This window comes from Ochotona curzoniae, unplaced genomic scaffold, assembly GCF_017591425.1.
Source record: "Ochotona curzoniae isolate NIBS_2020 unplaced genomic scaffold, NIBS_Ocur_1.0 contig_2321, whole genome shotgun sequence".
NCBI classification, from domain to species: Eukaryota; Metazoa; Chordata; class Mammalia; order Lagomorpha; family Ochotonidae; genus Ochotona; species Ochotona curzoniae.
The window spans coordinates 13,659,152-13,676,386 of NW_024465421.1; the positions used below are offsets into that span (position 1 = coordinate 13,659,152).

The 17,235-nt window shown below is 44.4% G+C and overlaps 1 protein-coding gene across 1 annotated transcript in view; it reads left to right on the forward strand.

Annotated features, from left to right (window-relative positions):
- The window catches only part of LOC121151626 (DCN1-like protein 3), a 31,963-nt gene extending 15,048 nt beyond the window's left edge, over window positions 1-16,915 (forward strand). The window contains exons 2-3 of the mRNA XM_040973230.1: window positions 13,597-14,132; window positions 15,294-16,915. Coding sequence (XP_040829164.1) covers window positions 13,702-14,132; window positions 15,294-15,777 — 915 coding nt within the window. The 5' untranslated portion in view covers window positions 13,597-13,701 and the 3' untranslated portion in view covers window positions 15,778-16,915. The remainder of the gene's footprint in view (window positions 1-13,596; window positions 14,133-15,293) is intronic.
- Window positions 16,916-17,235: the final 320 nt, after the last annotated feature.

The following is a 17,235-nucleotide window of genomic DNA, read 5'->3' on the forward strand; positions in this document are numbered from 1 at the left end:
CTGTTGGCTTTTTGCTGTTCCATCCCCAGACATATTATGGGATGCCTTTAAGATGGGGAAGACAGTTCAGGTCACCCCTGGAGGTGCTGAGCTTCCCAAGAGTGTTGTGTGGCTGTGGTTTCAGTCAATCCTTGAACCCAGCTTCCTTGCTAAAAGGAGAAGCAGGAGTGGTTTCCATTCATGTGACCCCCCCCCCCCCCGGCAAGAAAATGAGGTACAGGTCAAAGAGAAAGACAGCAGATTGAACATCTCACTATTTCAGCTTCAAATTTCTGGCTTTGACTGTTTGAGGTGAAAATTACCTTGTGAAGTGAAGAGAGGTGGGCCAGTTACTGTTGTGTCAGTACCTGTGTTTTGTGTCACATTAACTGAGAAATTGATGAGGTAGGGAATAGTTGGAGCGATGAAACAATCCCTTCCTTCCTGTTCTTTCTGTAGGCAGTGGGGTGCTAGGGACAGACATGTTTTGGAGAAGATGAACCTTAAGAATGATTCTGGAGAGGTTAAACGGAGTTCTGTGTCCTTGGGATTCAACTCTATTATTATTTGTAGTATCATCATCTAATTAGACTGGTATAAATAGCTAACATCTCTGGAATACTAACTAATTCAATCATTGATTTGATCATAAATTGCTGCTTTTAAAGTGAGACTAGTGCCTTGTGCAGAGGGAGCGTTCCATTGTCCATGTGTAATTAGTATTCATTCAACAAATGTTGAACACTCCGCTGCTGTATGGATGTGGCTTAGGTGCCCAAGATAAGGCAGTGAAGAAGACATACAAAATCCTTGCTAGGAGGAGTACAGAGAGCAGGTCAGTCAACAAGTAAGAATTCCAGGGAATGGTTTACCCTGTGAAGGAGTAAAACAGTGTGCTGTATTGAGTGAAAGGGCACTTGCACTTAACAGGAAACATCTCATCATTTGTGCTGAGGCCCATCTGATGAGGAAGCCTTTTATTCTTCACCTGATCTGAGTTTGCCAGTTTCCAGGTGAGAAAGTGAAGTGCAGGTAGTTAATGTGTCCTGAGAGAGCTGAGCTGTTCAAGCGCAGTCATTCTCCATCCGGAGCCTGCCCTGTCCATCCCAGAAGGAACACAGCTATCCTGGAACAGCTGACGGACCATAATATCTGTGCAACTAGTTTTTTGAGTGAAACAATTGAATGTGGTTACGGTACAAGCAAAACATTGACATTATGAATGGTTGTGTGTGACTCCACTGGCTTTATTCTGGGACCCATAGCTATCTTTAGATTTGTAAGCATAGTGATTACCAAAAGAGCTTATGGTACAACTGCTTTATTTTAAAAATTTCTCATATTGTTTGTTTTAAAAGTAAGGCCTAGCTTCTAGTACAGAATTTCAATAGATGGAATAGCACTAGCCATTAGCTGGTGATAATTTGGTCACATCAGGTTGGTGGGAAGTTGGTGGGAAGTTGCAAAGCCTGCAACACCATGTTGTCTGCCATCAGGTACAGAGACCCACTCTTGATGAAAATAATCTGTTTGACTTTATGCCTCTTGTTGTAATCTGGGGCTCTATGCCATATGAACATTTGTGGAATTAGATAACTTAAAGAAAAGTAGAGCTTAACTCTTAAAGCCTTAAATTTCAACATGCTAGGACTGTATTTGCAATAGACACAAAAGCGTGACATTTCCTGTCCTTTAGTATTTAAAAAGAAATTGTTTCAGCGATAGTAATTGAAACCAGGGGGCGGGTAGCCAAGTTCTGGTCAGATCTAGTCTTTCAGTTTTATTGGCTGTGGTTTAGATCAAATGACTCTTTTCAGCTGGAAAGTGGATCATGTTACTTCACAAAGAAGGACTTCCAGGGGCTCTTGTTTTATTATCTTTCATATGGTACCTGAATAAAGGGAGAAGATTACTTCCTGGGACCATGAAGTTGATAGAACACAGGTTAAGCAGCTTTCGGTACTCTGTGGCATCTCTCTCTGAAGAAGGTCCAAGATTTGGTGGGGCAGGAGGAAGGGAGATAGGGTGGCGAAGATGCAACCGGGAAAGGTCTTTTGGCTTGTTAGTCACATTGTCTCTTAAACAGCATCTTAATGGGCCACCCAGTTGTAATGGAGTTTGGCAGCTTTTATAAGTTGGAATCATTATGGCCTGTTACTGTGTTAATGGTTTCTGTAGTATATTGGATTGAAACTGTGGCCTGGTGAATGGATGCTAGACATGAATCAGAACATTTAGATCATCTCTTTACTCTGTGAGTAGAAGAGATCCAAGTGACGTATCTTTGTCTTGGTAGGGATTCTGTCATTCATGGCAGGGAACCCAGCGTCTATCTTATGTAAGAAGAGATGTAGTGGCTCTCCTGTCTGTGAAGGGCAGGCTTTGATCTTGACTCTCTAAGAGATACAGTTGGATTCACAATGCAGATAGTGCCTTTGAATCTCAGTCTCTCTGTGTCTCTTGAAGCTGCTTTCCACTTGGTGATTTTGTACTTGATTTCTATCTGTATTTGGGCTGACACCCATGTGATAAGACCATTTCAGCTTCCAAGTGACCCCTTGACAGGCATTTTTGCTTTCATTAAAGGCTCTTTTCTGGTAGGATGACTGGCATTTCTAACCTTCTGTGTTCTCTGGTGTGCACTGTGACTGGCTTAGGTCATGTGCACATCCTTATTTCAGTCATTCAAATCGGGGCATGTGACACGTTGGTGACCCTGAGCCAATTGTTCCACGCACCCTGCCTGACTGTGGGGCCGGTAGTGATAGAGAGGGATAGACTAGTGAAGATGGGATCATCAGTTGATGAAGAGCTTGTATGCTGAGGCAGAAGAGTCTGCTGCAAGCGGTAATATCCTTTGATGCAGTCTGTACCCTGAGAGCCTATATGATTAGGCCCCTGGCCTGCAGCTATCCTGTTAGCTTCCACAGTTCCTCTTCTTTTGCTCCCTTGAAATGTGATCTACTCCCATTCTAGCTGGCACAAGGGCCAGACACATCTAACCCAATGCTATACCCTTGGAGAAGGGGACTAGGGCACTATTGCTTAGACCTTAATGTGAGCTTTTCTTTTTTCTTTTTTTTTTTAAACACAGTGGTTCAGGGAGGAGAGTTTACGTATTTATTTATTTATTAAGAATCAGTTGAAAGACGCCCTCGTGATGAATAAATTCATACTAATCATTACAATGTTCTACCACTACTCCCACATTTAACGACACTTTCTTAAATTTTTTGGCCTCACAGTGAAGCAACTGGCCTCTTCTCTTTACTGTTTTCTATCCTCCTTTGATCATTTAATACTTTTTGTTAGATATGTCTTCTGTCCTTTTGACTGAGGACTTTAAAAAAATTAAATTAGCTTTGAAAGAAATATGTACCTTCAATACATTACCTCAGTAATTTAACACTACGTTTTTCTGGAAGTCTGGTTGAATTTGTTTCTTCTAGGAATTCTTGGGAAATAATTGTAAGTGTGCTGTTATATTTTTTGTTTATTTCTCAGTGTTATTTATAGTAGTGAAATATCAGAAGCTTAATGTCCAGCAGTATGAGATTAAATGGGCAAATTATAGTATCCTGACACAGTGAAAAATTTACCTGGTGGTTAAAAATGTTTTAACACAAGAAAACTCAACCTCTTTGACAAAGATTTAAATAGATGGGTTACATGAAATAGCTGTAGTGTTAGTAAAGATACCAACTCTAAAAGACTACTTACTCATTGAATTGTTGCCCTTAAAAAATATATATTTATTGGAAAGGCAGAGAAGATATATGGAGAGACAAAGATCTTCCATCTGCTGATTCACTTCTCAAATGACTACAGCGACTGGAGCTTTAGCTGATCCAAAACCAGGAGCCAGGAGCTTCTTCCAGGTCTCCCACGTGGTTGCAGAGACCCAAGGCTTTGAGCCCTGTTCTACTGCTTTCTCAGGCTACAAGCAGGGAGCTGAATGGGAAGTGGAGCAGCCAGGACAGGAACTGGCGGCCATATGAGATCCCAACACTTGCCAGGGAAGGATTTAGCCATTGAGCCATCACTCAAGGCCCAAAATCATTTTAAGAGGAGGCAAAATTGTTATGAAAACATATTCAGTGGAAAAATTTACCAAGTAGGATGTACAATATGATTCAGTTTTCTTTAAGATTCATGTAAGTTATATGTATTTCCTGTACCTCCACATGTGAACTGAAAAGATGTGCCTGGTAGGTGATGGAGTTGCTAGTTGACTCTTTTTCCCTTGTGTTGTTTTTTCTAAACCTCACAGAATAGCTACATAATACTTTTGAATTTCAGAGCAGGAAAGAAAGCCTTGATGGTCTCATTTTTCGACCAGGTTGTTGGTGTGGTTTAAAGCAAGAAATTACTTTATTGTACAGGTCTTTTCTGTCTTCTTCCTGTTTGCTGTGCATTCGCAATCAGCCTCCATCATGGAACTCCAGGGGAAAAAACTGATAAACGTGGTTCTAATGGATTTGGATTTTTAAAAATTAAAAACATTAGGAGATTGATTAGTAACTGATGACTGAGGCAACTCAGAGGACATGTGTCTCAAGAAAATGTGTCTATACATTTGTGCTCATTTTGATATCCCTTGAAAACATTTGGAAGCAGTCATCTGGCATTTTTCTATTGGTTTCCTTCCACTTCTTTGGACTCATTTCACAATTTGCTTTCTTGCTGTTTACTTGTATGCAAAAATCTAACCTGTTCCTTGTAAAATATTCTTCAGAAGCTGACTGAAGAATGAACAGCTGATATGCATTGGCTGTTTGAGGACCTATCAGGTCAACCTCTAGAGTGGCAGATATCTATGTGCTAACTGGAAGTGGGAGATTAGTGTCTAATCAGTGGTTTGCCTTCAATGAGTTCTTTTTTTTTTTTTTAAGATGTATTTATTTTTATTGGAGAGACAGATTTACAGAGAAAAGGACAGAGAAAGATCTTTCAACCCCCAATTTACTCCCTAAGCCGCAACAGCTGGAGCTATGCCCATCCAGAGCCAGAAGCCAGGAGCTTCTGGGTCTCTTGCGTGGGTGCAGGGTCCCAAGACTTTGGGCCGTCCTTGACTCCTTTCCCAGGCAACAAGCAAGGAGCTGGATGGAAAGTGAGGCAGCTGGAACATGCACTGGTACCCATATGGTATCCTAGTGCGTGCAAAGCAAGGATTTTAGCAGCTAGGCCAATGCGCCAGGCTCTGATCTGATGCTGCTGCTGCTTTTTTTTTTAATTTATTTATTTTTATTACAAAGCCAGATACACAGAGAGGAGAGACAGAGAGGAAGATCTTCTGTCCGATGATTCACTCCCTCGGTGAGTGCAACGGCTGGTGCTGTGCCGATCCGAAGCCAGGAGCTAGGAACTTCCTCCAGGTCTCCTACATGGGTGCAGGGGCCTAAGGATTTGGACCGTCTTCAAGTGCTTTCCCAGGCCACAAGTAGGGAGCCAAATGGGAAGTGGAGCTGCCGGGATTAGAACCAGTGCCTATATGGGATCCCGCCCAAGGCAAGGACTTTAGCCACTAGGCCCTTGCGCTAGGCCCCTGATCTGATGCTTCTTAATGATGCCCCATCCACGGAAAGGTGGGCAGTGTGACTTGCCCAGATTGTTGGTGATAGCAGAAAAGTATTTCAGTTGCGGTTCGGTGGAATGTTAAGGTTGTCTTTTGCTTGTTTTCAGTCACCTGGGATTAAACATGTTGCTCAGTTCTGAAGCCTTGAGGACAAAAATGATTTTGTTATTTGGTGTCTTGACATGATTGTGTTTGGCAAATACTATTTGTTCTAGCCTCCGTTGTCTGGCATCAACGTTCATCCACCCCTTAATGATGGGGACACATTCTGAGCAATGTGTCACTAGGTAGTCCTGTTACTGTGTGAACATCATGGCGTGTACATCCACACACCTGAGTGGTATAGGGCATCCATGTCAGGAGGCAGTAAACAGTGAAAAGATGATGAGGCTGGTGCTGGCTGCACACTGTGGACTGTTTTACAGTAAACCCCCAAAATAAGGATTTTTAAAAACTGCATAGTCACTTATTATCAAGTATCCTATACTCTACATGATTATATGTAGTATACTGTTATCCAACTGGCAGCATAGTAGGTTCCTCAAAGAGCTGGGCAATGCCTTGCACCAAGGTGTTTTGATGGCAGCAGTGTCACCAGGCAGTAGGAAGTGGTCAGCTGTAGGGATCAGTGTCATATATGTGGTCCTTCATTGACCAGAACATCATTTAGTGACACGTGACTTTTTTGAGTGATGCAAATTCATTAATTAACAGTGGGAACACTGTAAAGATAAATTCCTTTATGCTGAGCTGACTGGTCTTGGTTATGTGCCCTGTGATCACTTAACAGAAATCTCAGCAGTTGGCTTATTTTCCTTTTGAAAGTTTTTTCTTTCCTCCCTTCCTCCTTTTCCTTTGCACTTAAGAAGTTGGTTGATGTAAAAAGTCATGTGTCTTTACCCAGTCCTGACTGGAACCACTGTCTTAGCTTGCTGCTTCAGTACATTTTAGGACAAAAAGTCTTTTTAAAGCATAAAAATAGAAGCAGACGGGTCTCGTTTGCTTTGGCAAAGGGAATAGCTTTTCCTCCCAAGAAGCTCGGGTTAAGACTTCGTCTCCGAAGGTGATCTTTTAGGTTCCACGTGACAGCAGCAACTTCATATTTGAAGTGCTCCCTCAATCTTCTTTCTGGCCATTGTTGCAAGTTTACTTTCTAGGAAGAAGTTGACAAATGGACATCCCGTGTTCCTTCTTTGTTTTTGTGGGCCCTTGTGAGCCCTTGTGCTGCCAGATGGGATCCAGGAGCTCTGCGGTCTTGGCTTGAGGCTCCCTGGAGGATGACTTCTGCCACCACGGCTGCTGCAGCCTTAGCTACTGTAGAAAAGCTGAGGGATCCTTGTGCTCGTGTTCTCTTGCCTTTGGGTGTCTGGCATATACAGTAAGAAATAAAAACATGTACTCGGTACTTCACGGTGTTTAGATGAAAACTGAAAAGTTAAGGTTTTTGCTTTTCTTTGGTGGTGGTGGTTGTTAACATGTAGAGACACCAGCATCTGTCAGTGGCTTCTTGGTTACTGGAGTGAGTCAAGAGTGGTTTAGATGGGTCTGTCCTGTCAGGGAAGTCACGGCCTAGATCTCAGATGCCTTTCTGACACTGTTTGGTGGCACCAGCCTTTGCCTCCTGTGTTTGAGCTCTTTGTTCTGTAAGACTTCATTGGGTGGCAGACTACCGTCAGCAGCTAGCACAGCGTTGTGAGCAGGCTCTCTGATCCACCCTGCTGCAGCAGAGAGGCAGCGTGCTGTGGTCTGTTTTCCATGTATCAGGGCCTGTTGCTGATCCTACAGAGATCAAACTTCAGATGATGAAGAAAGGCTGCAGAACCAGTTACCTGTCAGCCCTGGTACACGTGGGGTGGCCCTAGTTTATTTCTCATTTTGAACTTTGCTCTGATGGGCTTGGGCAAGGAAAAGCATAAGAACAAAAGTGTCCTTAGAAGGTAGCAAATTGATAGCTTGAATGAGATGGGTAAAAAAATGTGAAGGCAATCCCAGAAAACTTGCCCTGGAAAAACCAGTCCAGATCCTTCACTTTAATGTTGGGGTCAGAGAGACTTGTGGAGGAGAAGTGACTTGGTGAAGGGCATACATGACAAGAACTGAAGACATCCAAGAAGTTACTCTGTTCTTTTTGACTCAGTTTTCTTCTTGGAGCATCATCCCATTAAGGGCAGGCTGGATCGCTTTGTAACAGAAAGCAGTAGTGAGGTTGTGACGGAGTGTGGTCCAGTAGAGTCAAACTGCTTGGGCGCGAAGCCAGAACTTTATACTGGCCATGAAAACCTCTTTCAAATTCTATTTACTTCTTCTCTCTATAGAATGAAAATTGTTAGTGACAATTCTTGTCAGTCCTCTAAATGAATATATGTAATTCAAAATATATATATTATTGTTAATCTATGTTAATAACATGGACTGATCATGCTGGCCTCTTGCTGCTGCCTTCTGGTCCATGTTTATGGTCAGTTAAAGACCTGAACAAATCCTACCTTCTGTGAAATCTTCTCAAATAACGTCTTACCCAGTGGTTTCATTTCCTAGTCCTACTGTTCAGTAGTAGAAACTTGTTTCCTTCCAACAACCCATTTCTCGGGCTCTTAAGGCTTGAACATGTTTCCCCAGACTTCCCAAATTCTGGTTTCTCTTCCTTAGTCCCTCTGACTTTTCCCTGTGTAGTAAAAGCTCAGCCTTCTCTCGCTGTTGCCCATCTTCTTCTCTTACTCAGAGTCTCGGTGTGGGTTATCCAAAAGTGCTTTTCTCCCAGAGAGGCAACATTTTTTTTTTAAGATTTATTTTTATTGGAAAGGCAGATTTACAGAGAAGGAGAAACACAGAGATCTTCCTCTGGGTCTCCCATGTGGGTGCAGAGTTCCAAGGCTTTTGGCTATGCTCTACTGCTTTCCCAAGCCACAAGCAGGGAATGGGATGGCAAGCGGAGTAGCCGGACAGGAACCAGAGACCATATGGGATCCCTGTGCATACAAGGCGAGGATTTAGCCACTAGGCCATCGTGCCAGGCCTACAGGCAATTTCATCTCAAGAGAGCAAAGCTGTGCCCACTTGGTGCTGGCCGGCACCGCCCACAACCCTGGAGCAGCAGCTTCCTGACCTCTCACTGCAGTTCTAAATGGCGGGAAGTGGGATGCACAGGTTTGTGATGTGTTTACTTTTGATTTTCCTGCTTTTCCTTCCTAACCCTCCTTGTCCTTGGCTCCAGTCCGTCTATTTGTGTCACTTGGCTGAAGCAGGAGCAGTCACTCATGAGCTACTGCTGGGCATCCCTGAGTTATCACGGCAGATCTGGGCTGCTGTACTAGAAGGGAGGCTGATTGTGTCACCAGCATTGTGATAGCAGCAGCTATTACAGAGGACACAAGGACATGCTTTCTAAGAGCCAGGTATTAAGTAGAGCATTGTACATGGAGTGTCTCATTCTTCCCACCAGTTCTTTGAGAAATGGATGCCCCCCGTTTAGGCACAGGCCAGTAGAGTTCATGGGTATCAGCACTTGTGATCCAACCCAGGTTTGCCAGAGCTCATCGTCTTAATTACTCTGCTCCTGTTTTCTCCCTTCCAAGATAGGCTCCTAACCTCCCTGTACCTCCATTTATTTTGCTGTAATTAGGGGTAATTACTCACTGAGCTATGTTTATATATAGCTATTATAATGTACTAACAAATGCAAAATGGTACTCATTAGTAACAATGTTTTGTTTCTGTGGCAAATTTGGCTCCAGGGTACCCAGACTGCTAAGACCATAAGGCTGTCTACCTCACTCATGGGTGGCAGTGAGAGGAAGGGTGGGCCTACTAAGCCCGATCATTCAGTGAGTATAACTGAGTAGAAAACAAGAAGTACTATTTTGTTATTGTTGTTGTTTTGCTTTGCTTTTTTGCAAATGCACGTGGCTGGAAATGAAGAGGAAAGAGGAGTGCAATGGGGAAGGCCTGCCCCAGGTTAGGGCAGCAAACATCCTGCTTTTCGTTTTATTCAGGCTCAGTCTGTGAGAAGGAAACCCTGTCTTGTAGAGAATCGCATCCTGTAAGTATTTTTGGGCAGTGGTGCTTTTATTGGAAAGCCAGTTATGCAGAGAGGAAGAAAGACAGAGAGGAAGATCTTCCATCCACTGGTTTGCTCCCCAAACCAGTCGCAAACTAGTCACAACAGCTAGAGCTGAGCCGATCTGAAGCCAGGAGCCTGGAGACCCCTCTGGGTCTCCCATGCGGGTACAGGGTCCCAAGGCTTTGGGCTGTCCTCAACTGCTTTCCCAGGCCACAGGCAGGGAGCTGAATGGGAAGTGGGGCTGCTGGAGTTAGAACCAGTGCCAATATGGGTTCCTAGCATGTGCAAGGCTAGGACTTCAGCCGCTAGGCTACTGCACCAGGCCTGTAGTGATGGTTTTGAGTGGAATCACTGCTGCGGTGGAAGAAGTAAGACATGAGCTGCTGACTGAAGGGCAGGAACAGGAGGCCTTTAAGTATCTGAGGCAACAGAGGCCTGGAGCCATTGTTCACATGAGACAAGCCACGGTTTCAAGGGGCTGGTTGCCCCTCAACTGCCAGCAGTCATGGCTGCCATGTGTCAGCCAGTGTTTTCTGGGGTGTTGGGGCAGTGGAGATGAGGCCTGTTTCATGGTGTTTCCTAACTGAATCTTTACCAGCAGTTCCTTGGAGCAGGGACCATTTTGCAGATTGAGGAAAGTTTGCATCAGAGTTCCTTAGCTAGAGCTGGTCTTCAGTTTCTAGAGTTTTAAACCATACTGTGGACCAGAACATTCCAGAGAAGGGAACTAAATGTGAGTGGCGCTGAACCCAAAGGCATCCTGGCTTGATTGTGTAGTAGGGTTGGCCTAGGAGAGGGCAGCGAGTTCTTGAACCCCACAGACCACATAGCTCGCTCTGCTTGTCTGGCAGGGGACTGCTGTTCTGGGGTTGCTTTGGTATCACTTCTAGCTTGGTGCCATCCCTCCACATGCCTTCCAAAGGTAGGCACACTCAGCAGTCCAGTGTTAAAAGTAATAGTTTCTGGAGCCAGATTACCAGTTTCTGTTGGTTACATGATCCAGGCTAATTTACTTTGCATCTTAGTTTCCCTGTCTTTAAATGGGGTTGTGGTGAGAATATATGAGTTAATGTCCCTAAAGTGCTTAGCATAGGGCTTGGTACCATAGCAAGTGCTCAATAATTGATGGCTGCTATTATTAGTTATTAGCCAGCAGCTACAAGTGCAGGAAGACCTTCAACTTTAAAACACTTGAAATGCTGCCAGCCTGGAAAACAGGTCTGGGTGCTGTGATGAAGCCTGGGAAAAGCTCTGCAAGCAAAAGTGATTTCCCAGAAAAAGGGGTGGTCCCAGAAGGAGAGGGCCATACTCACCACCAGGTATGGAAATATTTCCTTGTGGCTTGAGACCCACTACACACTCAACTACAATGAAGCCTTTCAAACAGACCAGAAGGGAAGGATCTGACCTTGTGGTACTCGCTGATTGATCATCTGTCAACATTGATTTTCCCCTCCTTTTCTCATCTACTGGGCATGTTAAAAGCCTTCAGGTTTGAGCTGATTCTGTTGTGTCAGGTCATCAAAAGATGCTCTTACCTAGAGGGCTGGTTGGGTAAATGGAATTAGGGCCTCTTTGAGAGCCCATCTGTTCTGCTGCTACTTGAAGGCCTAGATGCCAGGATTTGCAGGAAGCTGCTGTTTCGAAGCATCTGTCCAGTGTGGCTAGACTTGAGTGGACCAGGATAGGTGGGTCAGATGGAGGCCAGAAAATCCTCTTATCTCCCTGGGTGCCTGTGCCTCCCCAGCAACGGGAGCTGAGCAGCAAACCCTGGTGAGTCAGCGAGCCTGGGAATTAGAGTTGCCAGTCTGTGAGCATGTGGGGTTTGTGTAAGTTTGGGCCTTTTGTTTGTTTCAGCACTCTAGTCTTCAGAAACACAAATCTGGAAACCAGACCCTCCACATGTTATAGTTCTTTCTTGTTTTGAGATAATTCAGCTTGAACAGTTGTTTCCCTTGTAGGATGGCCTTCCAAGAATTAACCCTTGCCTTTTGATATTTTAGTAGATTGTGCTAATATGTCTGTTAGCTGTATTTTTAAAGCATAGAAAGTATTCCTTTTTGGGGGGTTGTGGGGAAAGGCTTACTTGGGTTGTCATTTTCTACACTACAAGCTTTTAGAAGATTTTTGCTGTGTTTTTGAAGCCTAAGTGAAACTGCACGTCTTTGGGAGGCATGCCTGGGCACGTCTTTCTGTCACTTACTCTCTCACGGGGTGGAGCATGGACACACCCTGATATGATTAGTCTCCAATAGCTACAGGAATGATTCTGCTCTTTGGTCTTAAATTCATATACCCTGACGTTACCCTGAGAATTCCCCCTGAAAATAACCCCCAAGTTTACCCAAGCTCTATTGGAAGGAAGTATTTCTGGCAAAGTCTACAGTTCTGGGCTTTAATAAACCAGCCTTTTGCCTTACTACCAGTTCTCTTAGAGCTTTGAATATAGATCCTGAAGGTCCACGAAGTCTCCTAGAACTGGGAGACCTGACTGGGACTCACATGGATTTTGTCTTGTATCTGCTTTCCCTACTGCCCTGGCTCCTGGTCCACATTTCCTTAATATAATTCTGGTGGATGCCATTGTCGTAGCAGCTGGAATTCTTAGTGCATATTGAGTATCCCTTACCTGAAATGCTTGATACTGAAAGGGTGAAGAAATTTGAGATTTTTCCAGATTCTGAAACATTTCTGGTATACATCATGAAATACATGTCTTGGGCGTGGGACCTACATCTAAATATAAAATCAATTTGTTTCATATATTCCATATATAGGCTGAAGTTAATTTTGTATAATATTTTAAGTAATTTCATATGTGAAATAGTTTCATGGCATGGAATTTTCCACTTGTGGCATCAATTCAGCACCTAAAATGTTTAAATTGGGGGATATTTTGGATTTTGAATTTTTGCTTTCAGGATGTACAACCTGCACTAGTAGAATGGATTTTCTAGCCAGCTAGTTGAAAATGAGAATGAGTCCTGGGGGCGCCATCGCAGTACACCAGGTTAAACAGCTGTAAACAATGCCCGCATCCTGCGTCAGAGTTCTAGCATCTCTGCTTAGACCCAGCTTCCTGCTCCTGAGGAGGCAGTGGGTGATAGCATAAGTGCTCAGGTCCCTACCACCCATTCAGGCAGCCCTGGATGGAGCTCTAGGCTCCCGCACAGCCCTGGCTGTTGTGGGCATTTTGGAAGAGAACCTGCAGATGGAAGGACCTCTGTATCTCTGCTTTTGACTTTTAAGTAGATGGAAATAAACACTTAAAAAGAGTCTTGGATAGACAGAGTAATGTTAGAAAAATTACATTACCTTTGGGTCACCCTCTCATGTGGGTGCTAGGGACCCAAGCATGGGGGCCATTAGCTGCCACCTCCCAGGATGCATCAGCAAAAACCAAGCAGCGAGGACTTCATTATGGGATGTGGGCATCCTAAGTGGTGACTAGGCCCTTGTTCATAGGCCTCACACTGCAAATCTTTTACCTCATTCTCAGGCCGCTGTGAGACAGCTGTTTTAGGTATGGTCACCCTCTCTCCCTACTAATCCTATGGAAAAAGAAAATCTGAGCATGTTGGTGGCATTAGGAACCAGAAAATAAACCTGATATTTATACTTTCTGGCTTAACCCAGGCCCACATAACTTTTTTACCTGATGGTGAATTTGGCAAGACAGATTTCCTGTCCGAACTGTAGCCTTTGATGTGTTCTGCACATGAATCAGCTTCTTTGTAACCTAGGTTACCTTAAGAATTTTAGGAATTTCCCATATTGTTTCTCCATATGTGCCCAAGCCACTGCATTTCCAAAGCAATTTATGGAGCTGGCTCATGGGGGAGGTGATGATGAGCTCAGCCATTGCTTTTCATTCACTCATTGAAATGAACTGTATGAAACTCCCTGTATGCAGCCCCCAGGGGTGGTACCTATGCCCTCTCTCCCATGTTCAAGAAGTGACTGCTGTCCAATTTCTTTGCAGGTTGGCTGGCTCCTCTGGCTGATGGCATGTTGAAGTACATGGGCCAGCGGCAGCGAGGGTATCCAATCCAGAGGGGGCCACTTTAGAGGCCAGGCCATCAGCACCATGGGCCAGTGTGTCACCAAGTGCAAGAATCCCTCATCAACCTTGGGGAGTAAGAATGGAGACCGGGACTCCAGCAGCAAATCACACAGCAGGCGAGGTGCAGGCCACCGTGAGGAACAGGTGCCACCCTGTGGCAAGCCAGGTGGGGACATCGTCGTCAATGGGACCAAGAAGGCAGAGGCTGCCACTGAGGTCTGCCAGCTGCCAACGTCCTCGGGAGATGCTGGGAGAGAGTCCAAGTCCAATGCGGAGGAGTCTTCCCTGCAGAGGTTGGAAGAACTGTTTAGGCGCTACAAGGACGAGCGGGAGGATGCAATTTTGGAGGAAGGCATGGAGCGCTTTTGCAATGACTTATGTGTTGACCCCACGGAATTTAGAGTGCTGCTTTTGGCCTGGAAGTTCCAGGCTGCTACCATGTGCAAATTCACCAGGTTAGTTCTATAAACCCTTCATGTCAGCGTGTGAGCAGAGGAAGAAAGTGAGCACTGCTGGGCAGTGGAGCCCAGCTAGGACAGGGCTTGGTGGGAAATCCTTGTGTTCTGACCAGTCTCCTAAAAAAAGTGAAATGTTTTGAGCTAAGTTGTGGTTCCGATCCTAGACTCTCGTCTCACCCTAGTCCCTTAATTCTATTCCTAGACTCTTCCAAGGGTTTAATAAATGTGTACCTGACTTTAAAGCTGACCTACTAAATGGGAATCTTGGGATGCTGGAGAATTCACTCACTCACCAGGTGGTTACTCATGTGCCGGGTGCTGATGCTCATACAGTGAGAACCTCCAGGGATGTGCCCTGTCACTCTGTGAAGCCACTTGTCCCTCCTCACACTTACATATTGCCCTCAGCCAGGCCCGTGTGTAACAAAGACAGTGGGCCCAGCTCTCGAGCAACGGTTTACATGTTGTTGTTGTCTTACATCCTTGTAGTTATGAATAACAACTGACTTGAGACCCAGCCCAGTCATTTCTAGTTTATAGCCTTCCAGGTTGCTTTACCCTTCAGACATGAGATCCCCAACCTCGGTGGATACAACAAACCTTGAGACAACTGATGAGACACCATGCTGTTACCTGAAAATGTTGTGAAGATGTTTAACATACATATACAGCTTTTGTTTTTTAATAGCACAGCTTTGGTCCTCCTGCATTGCATGTTGGGCTCCTTAGCCATCACTAAAAAAAAAAAAAAGATACCAAACACAACCCAAAGAGAATCAAAAGGAAGGCAGGAAGCAACTTAGTCACCAGTGTAGAGCAGGGAACCCCATCAGGGAGCAAGAGACTTGAGTTTAACTTGGAGAGGGCCAAAACGTGAGTGAACTATCATCAGATGCTTGCCGTGTGTGGGACAATGTTAGAAACATTTAGTGCTCATACTAATCTGTTTAGCTCTTCCCAGACTGTACAGAGTAAGGTGTCAAGTTCTACTCATCATTTGACAGTCAAGCAAGTGGGACTGAGGAACGGAGGAACAGGAATTCTGATCCAGGCCTTCCGGCCACAGTGCCATACTCTTCATTCATTACTGTCCTCTCTTGCCTTCAATTAATGATGTAGTTTATAATTAGTGACTGTGCCTTCTCTTTCCTGTTGCAGGAAGGAGTTTTTCGATGGCTGCAAGGCAATAAGTGCAGACAGCATTGATGGTATCTGTGCGCGGTTCCCTAGCCTCTTAACAGAAGCCAAACAGGAGGATAAATTCAAGGATCTCTACCGGTTTACATTTCAGTTTGGCCTGGACTCCGAAGAAGGGCAGCGGTCGCTGCATCGGGAAATAGCCATTGCCCTGTGGAAACTAGTCTTCACTCAGAACAACCCTCCAGTATTGGACCAGTGGCTAAACTTCCTCACCGAGAACCCCTCGGGGATCAAGGGCATCTCCCGGGACACTTGGAACATGTTCCTTAACTTCACTCAGGTGATTGGCCCCGACCTCAGCAACTACAGTGAGGATGAGGCCTGGCCAAGTCTCTTCGATACCTTTGTGGAGTGGGAAATGGAGCGGAGGAAAAGAGAAGGGGAAGGGAGAGGCGCGCTCAGCTCAGGGCCCGAGAGCTTGTGTCCCGGGGAGCAGACTTAGTGGCTCTGTCCCCCGGGGCAGCAGCAAGGATCTGCCTGCTGCCCTGCAGCCAACCAAGGAATTGGACCTTTCTGGAAATTACTGAAGATCCGGATATTTTCTACTTTACACCTTTCTCTGCCTTGTATCTGAAAGGGCTCTAAAATGCTGTATCATGTTTTAGGCACTTTCTTCATTTTTTGGTTATTTTGGTTATTTCTTTTTTTGGGGGGTGGGTAATCCTCCCGCCCAAATATTTGAACCTGGCTATTTGTTGTGTATCTTTTTTTGAAGCCTTCAGATAGAATAAGCCTGCCATTTCTTGCACAAATTGAATTTTTTTTTTGGTGGGGGCGGGCATAGAGCCGGATGGGGGGAATGGGACCGTTCGGTTGAATTAACAAGACAAAATGATACAGTGCCAGATCTCAGTTTTGCATATTGTTTTTTCAGGGCAGGTCTGTACTGTGTGTAGTGCTGTTTACATGGTTGAATTTAGGTTATGATAATTATTTTTTTTAAAGATTTACACAGATTGGAGTAGCAGTGTTAACTGTTAACCACATTGCATTAACTCCCAGACAAGATCAGAGCTCTTGGGGAGCGGAGCGTTTGTGGAGCCTGGTGACAACTCCCCCTGTAAGCGCATTTATCCAAAACCTTCATTGCCCTCACTTCTTGCTCATTCCTTCTTGTAACCTATTGCATTTCGTGTTGAGTTTATCCATGAACATGCTGCACCTGTCAGTCAAGTGAGCAGTGTTTTGGGTTATTTTTTAATTTTAATTATTTTTGGATGGCGGGGGAGGGGGTACACAATGTACTGAGAACCACTTAAGCATTGAATACAGAGAAAGCAGTGCTACCTCAGTTTTGCTGGAAGTAGACTTCTTTGATAGTTTTCTTTCATTGATGAAGTTTCTGTATTTTCATGTTGTTAAGTGGAAATACTTTTTTTTTTTTTTTTTTTTTTTTTGCCTTGGAGCCAAAGTTTCTGTTCCTGGTGGTCGGAATATGGTGCCTGCCGGCCAGCTAACTTGAAGGAAAACTGTGGTATGGAGCTCTGCTTGAATTATTTTCTCCTTAATTTTCTTTTCTTTATGTCTCATTAGCTTACTTGTCTGGCAAGTGCAGAAGCCCGAGGCTGGCCTGGACTCTGCCAAACAGATATCAAAGTGTATTTAAGAGTTAAACATGTGCCCTTTCCCTTCTGCTGCACCCTTGTTATCACTTACCCCGCCCCAGGAGTTATTTATTCTTTTTGTTAATGTCAAGCTCATTTGGGGTAATGTGATGACTGTTTCGGTTTACATGACCTTCCTCTCCTTTCCCCTCCCCCCAAATATGTATATATACATATATAAGATATGTATATATTTTACTTATATAAAATATATATATACACATATATGTATCTATATTCCTTTGTTTCTTTGCCTGCTAAAACTGGCCATAAAAAGGGAGCTGCCTTCAGTATAT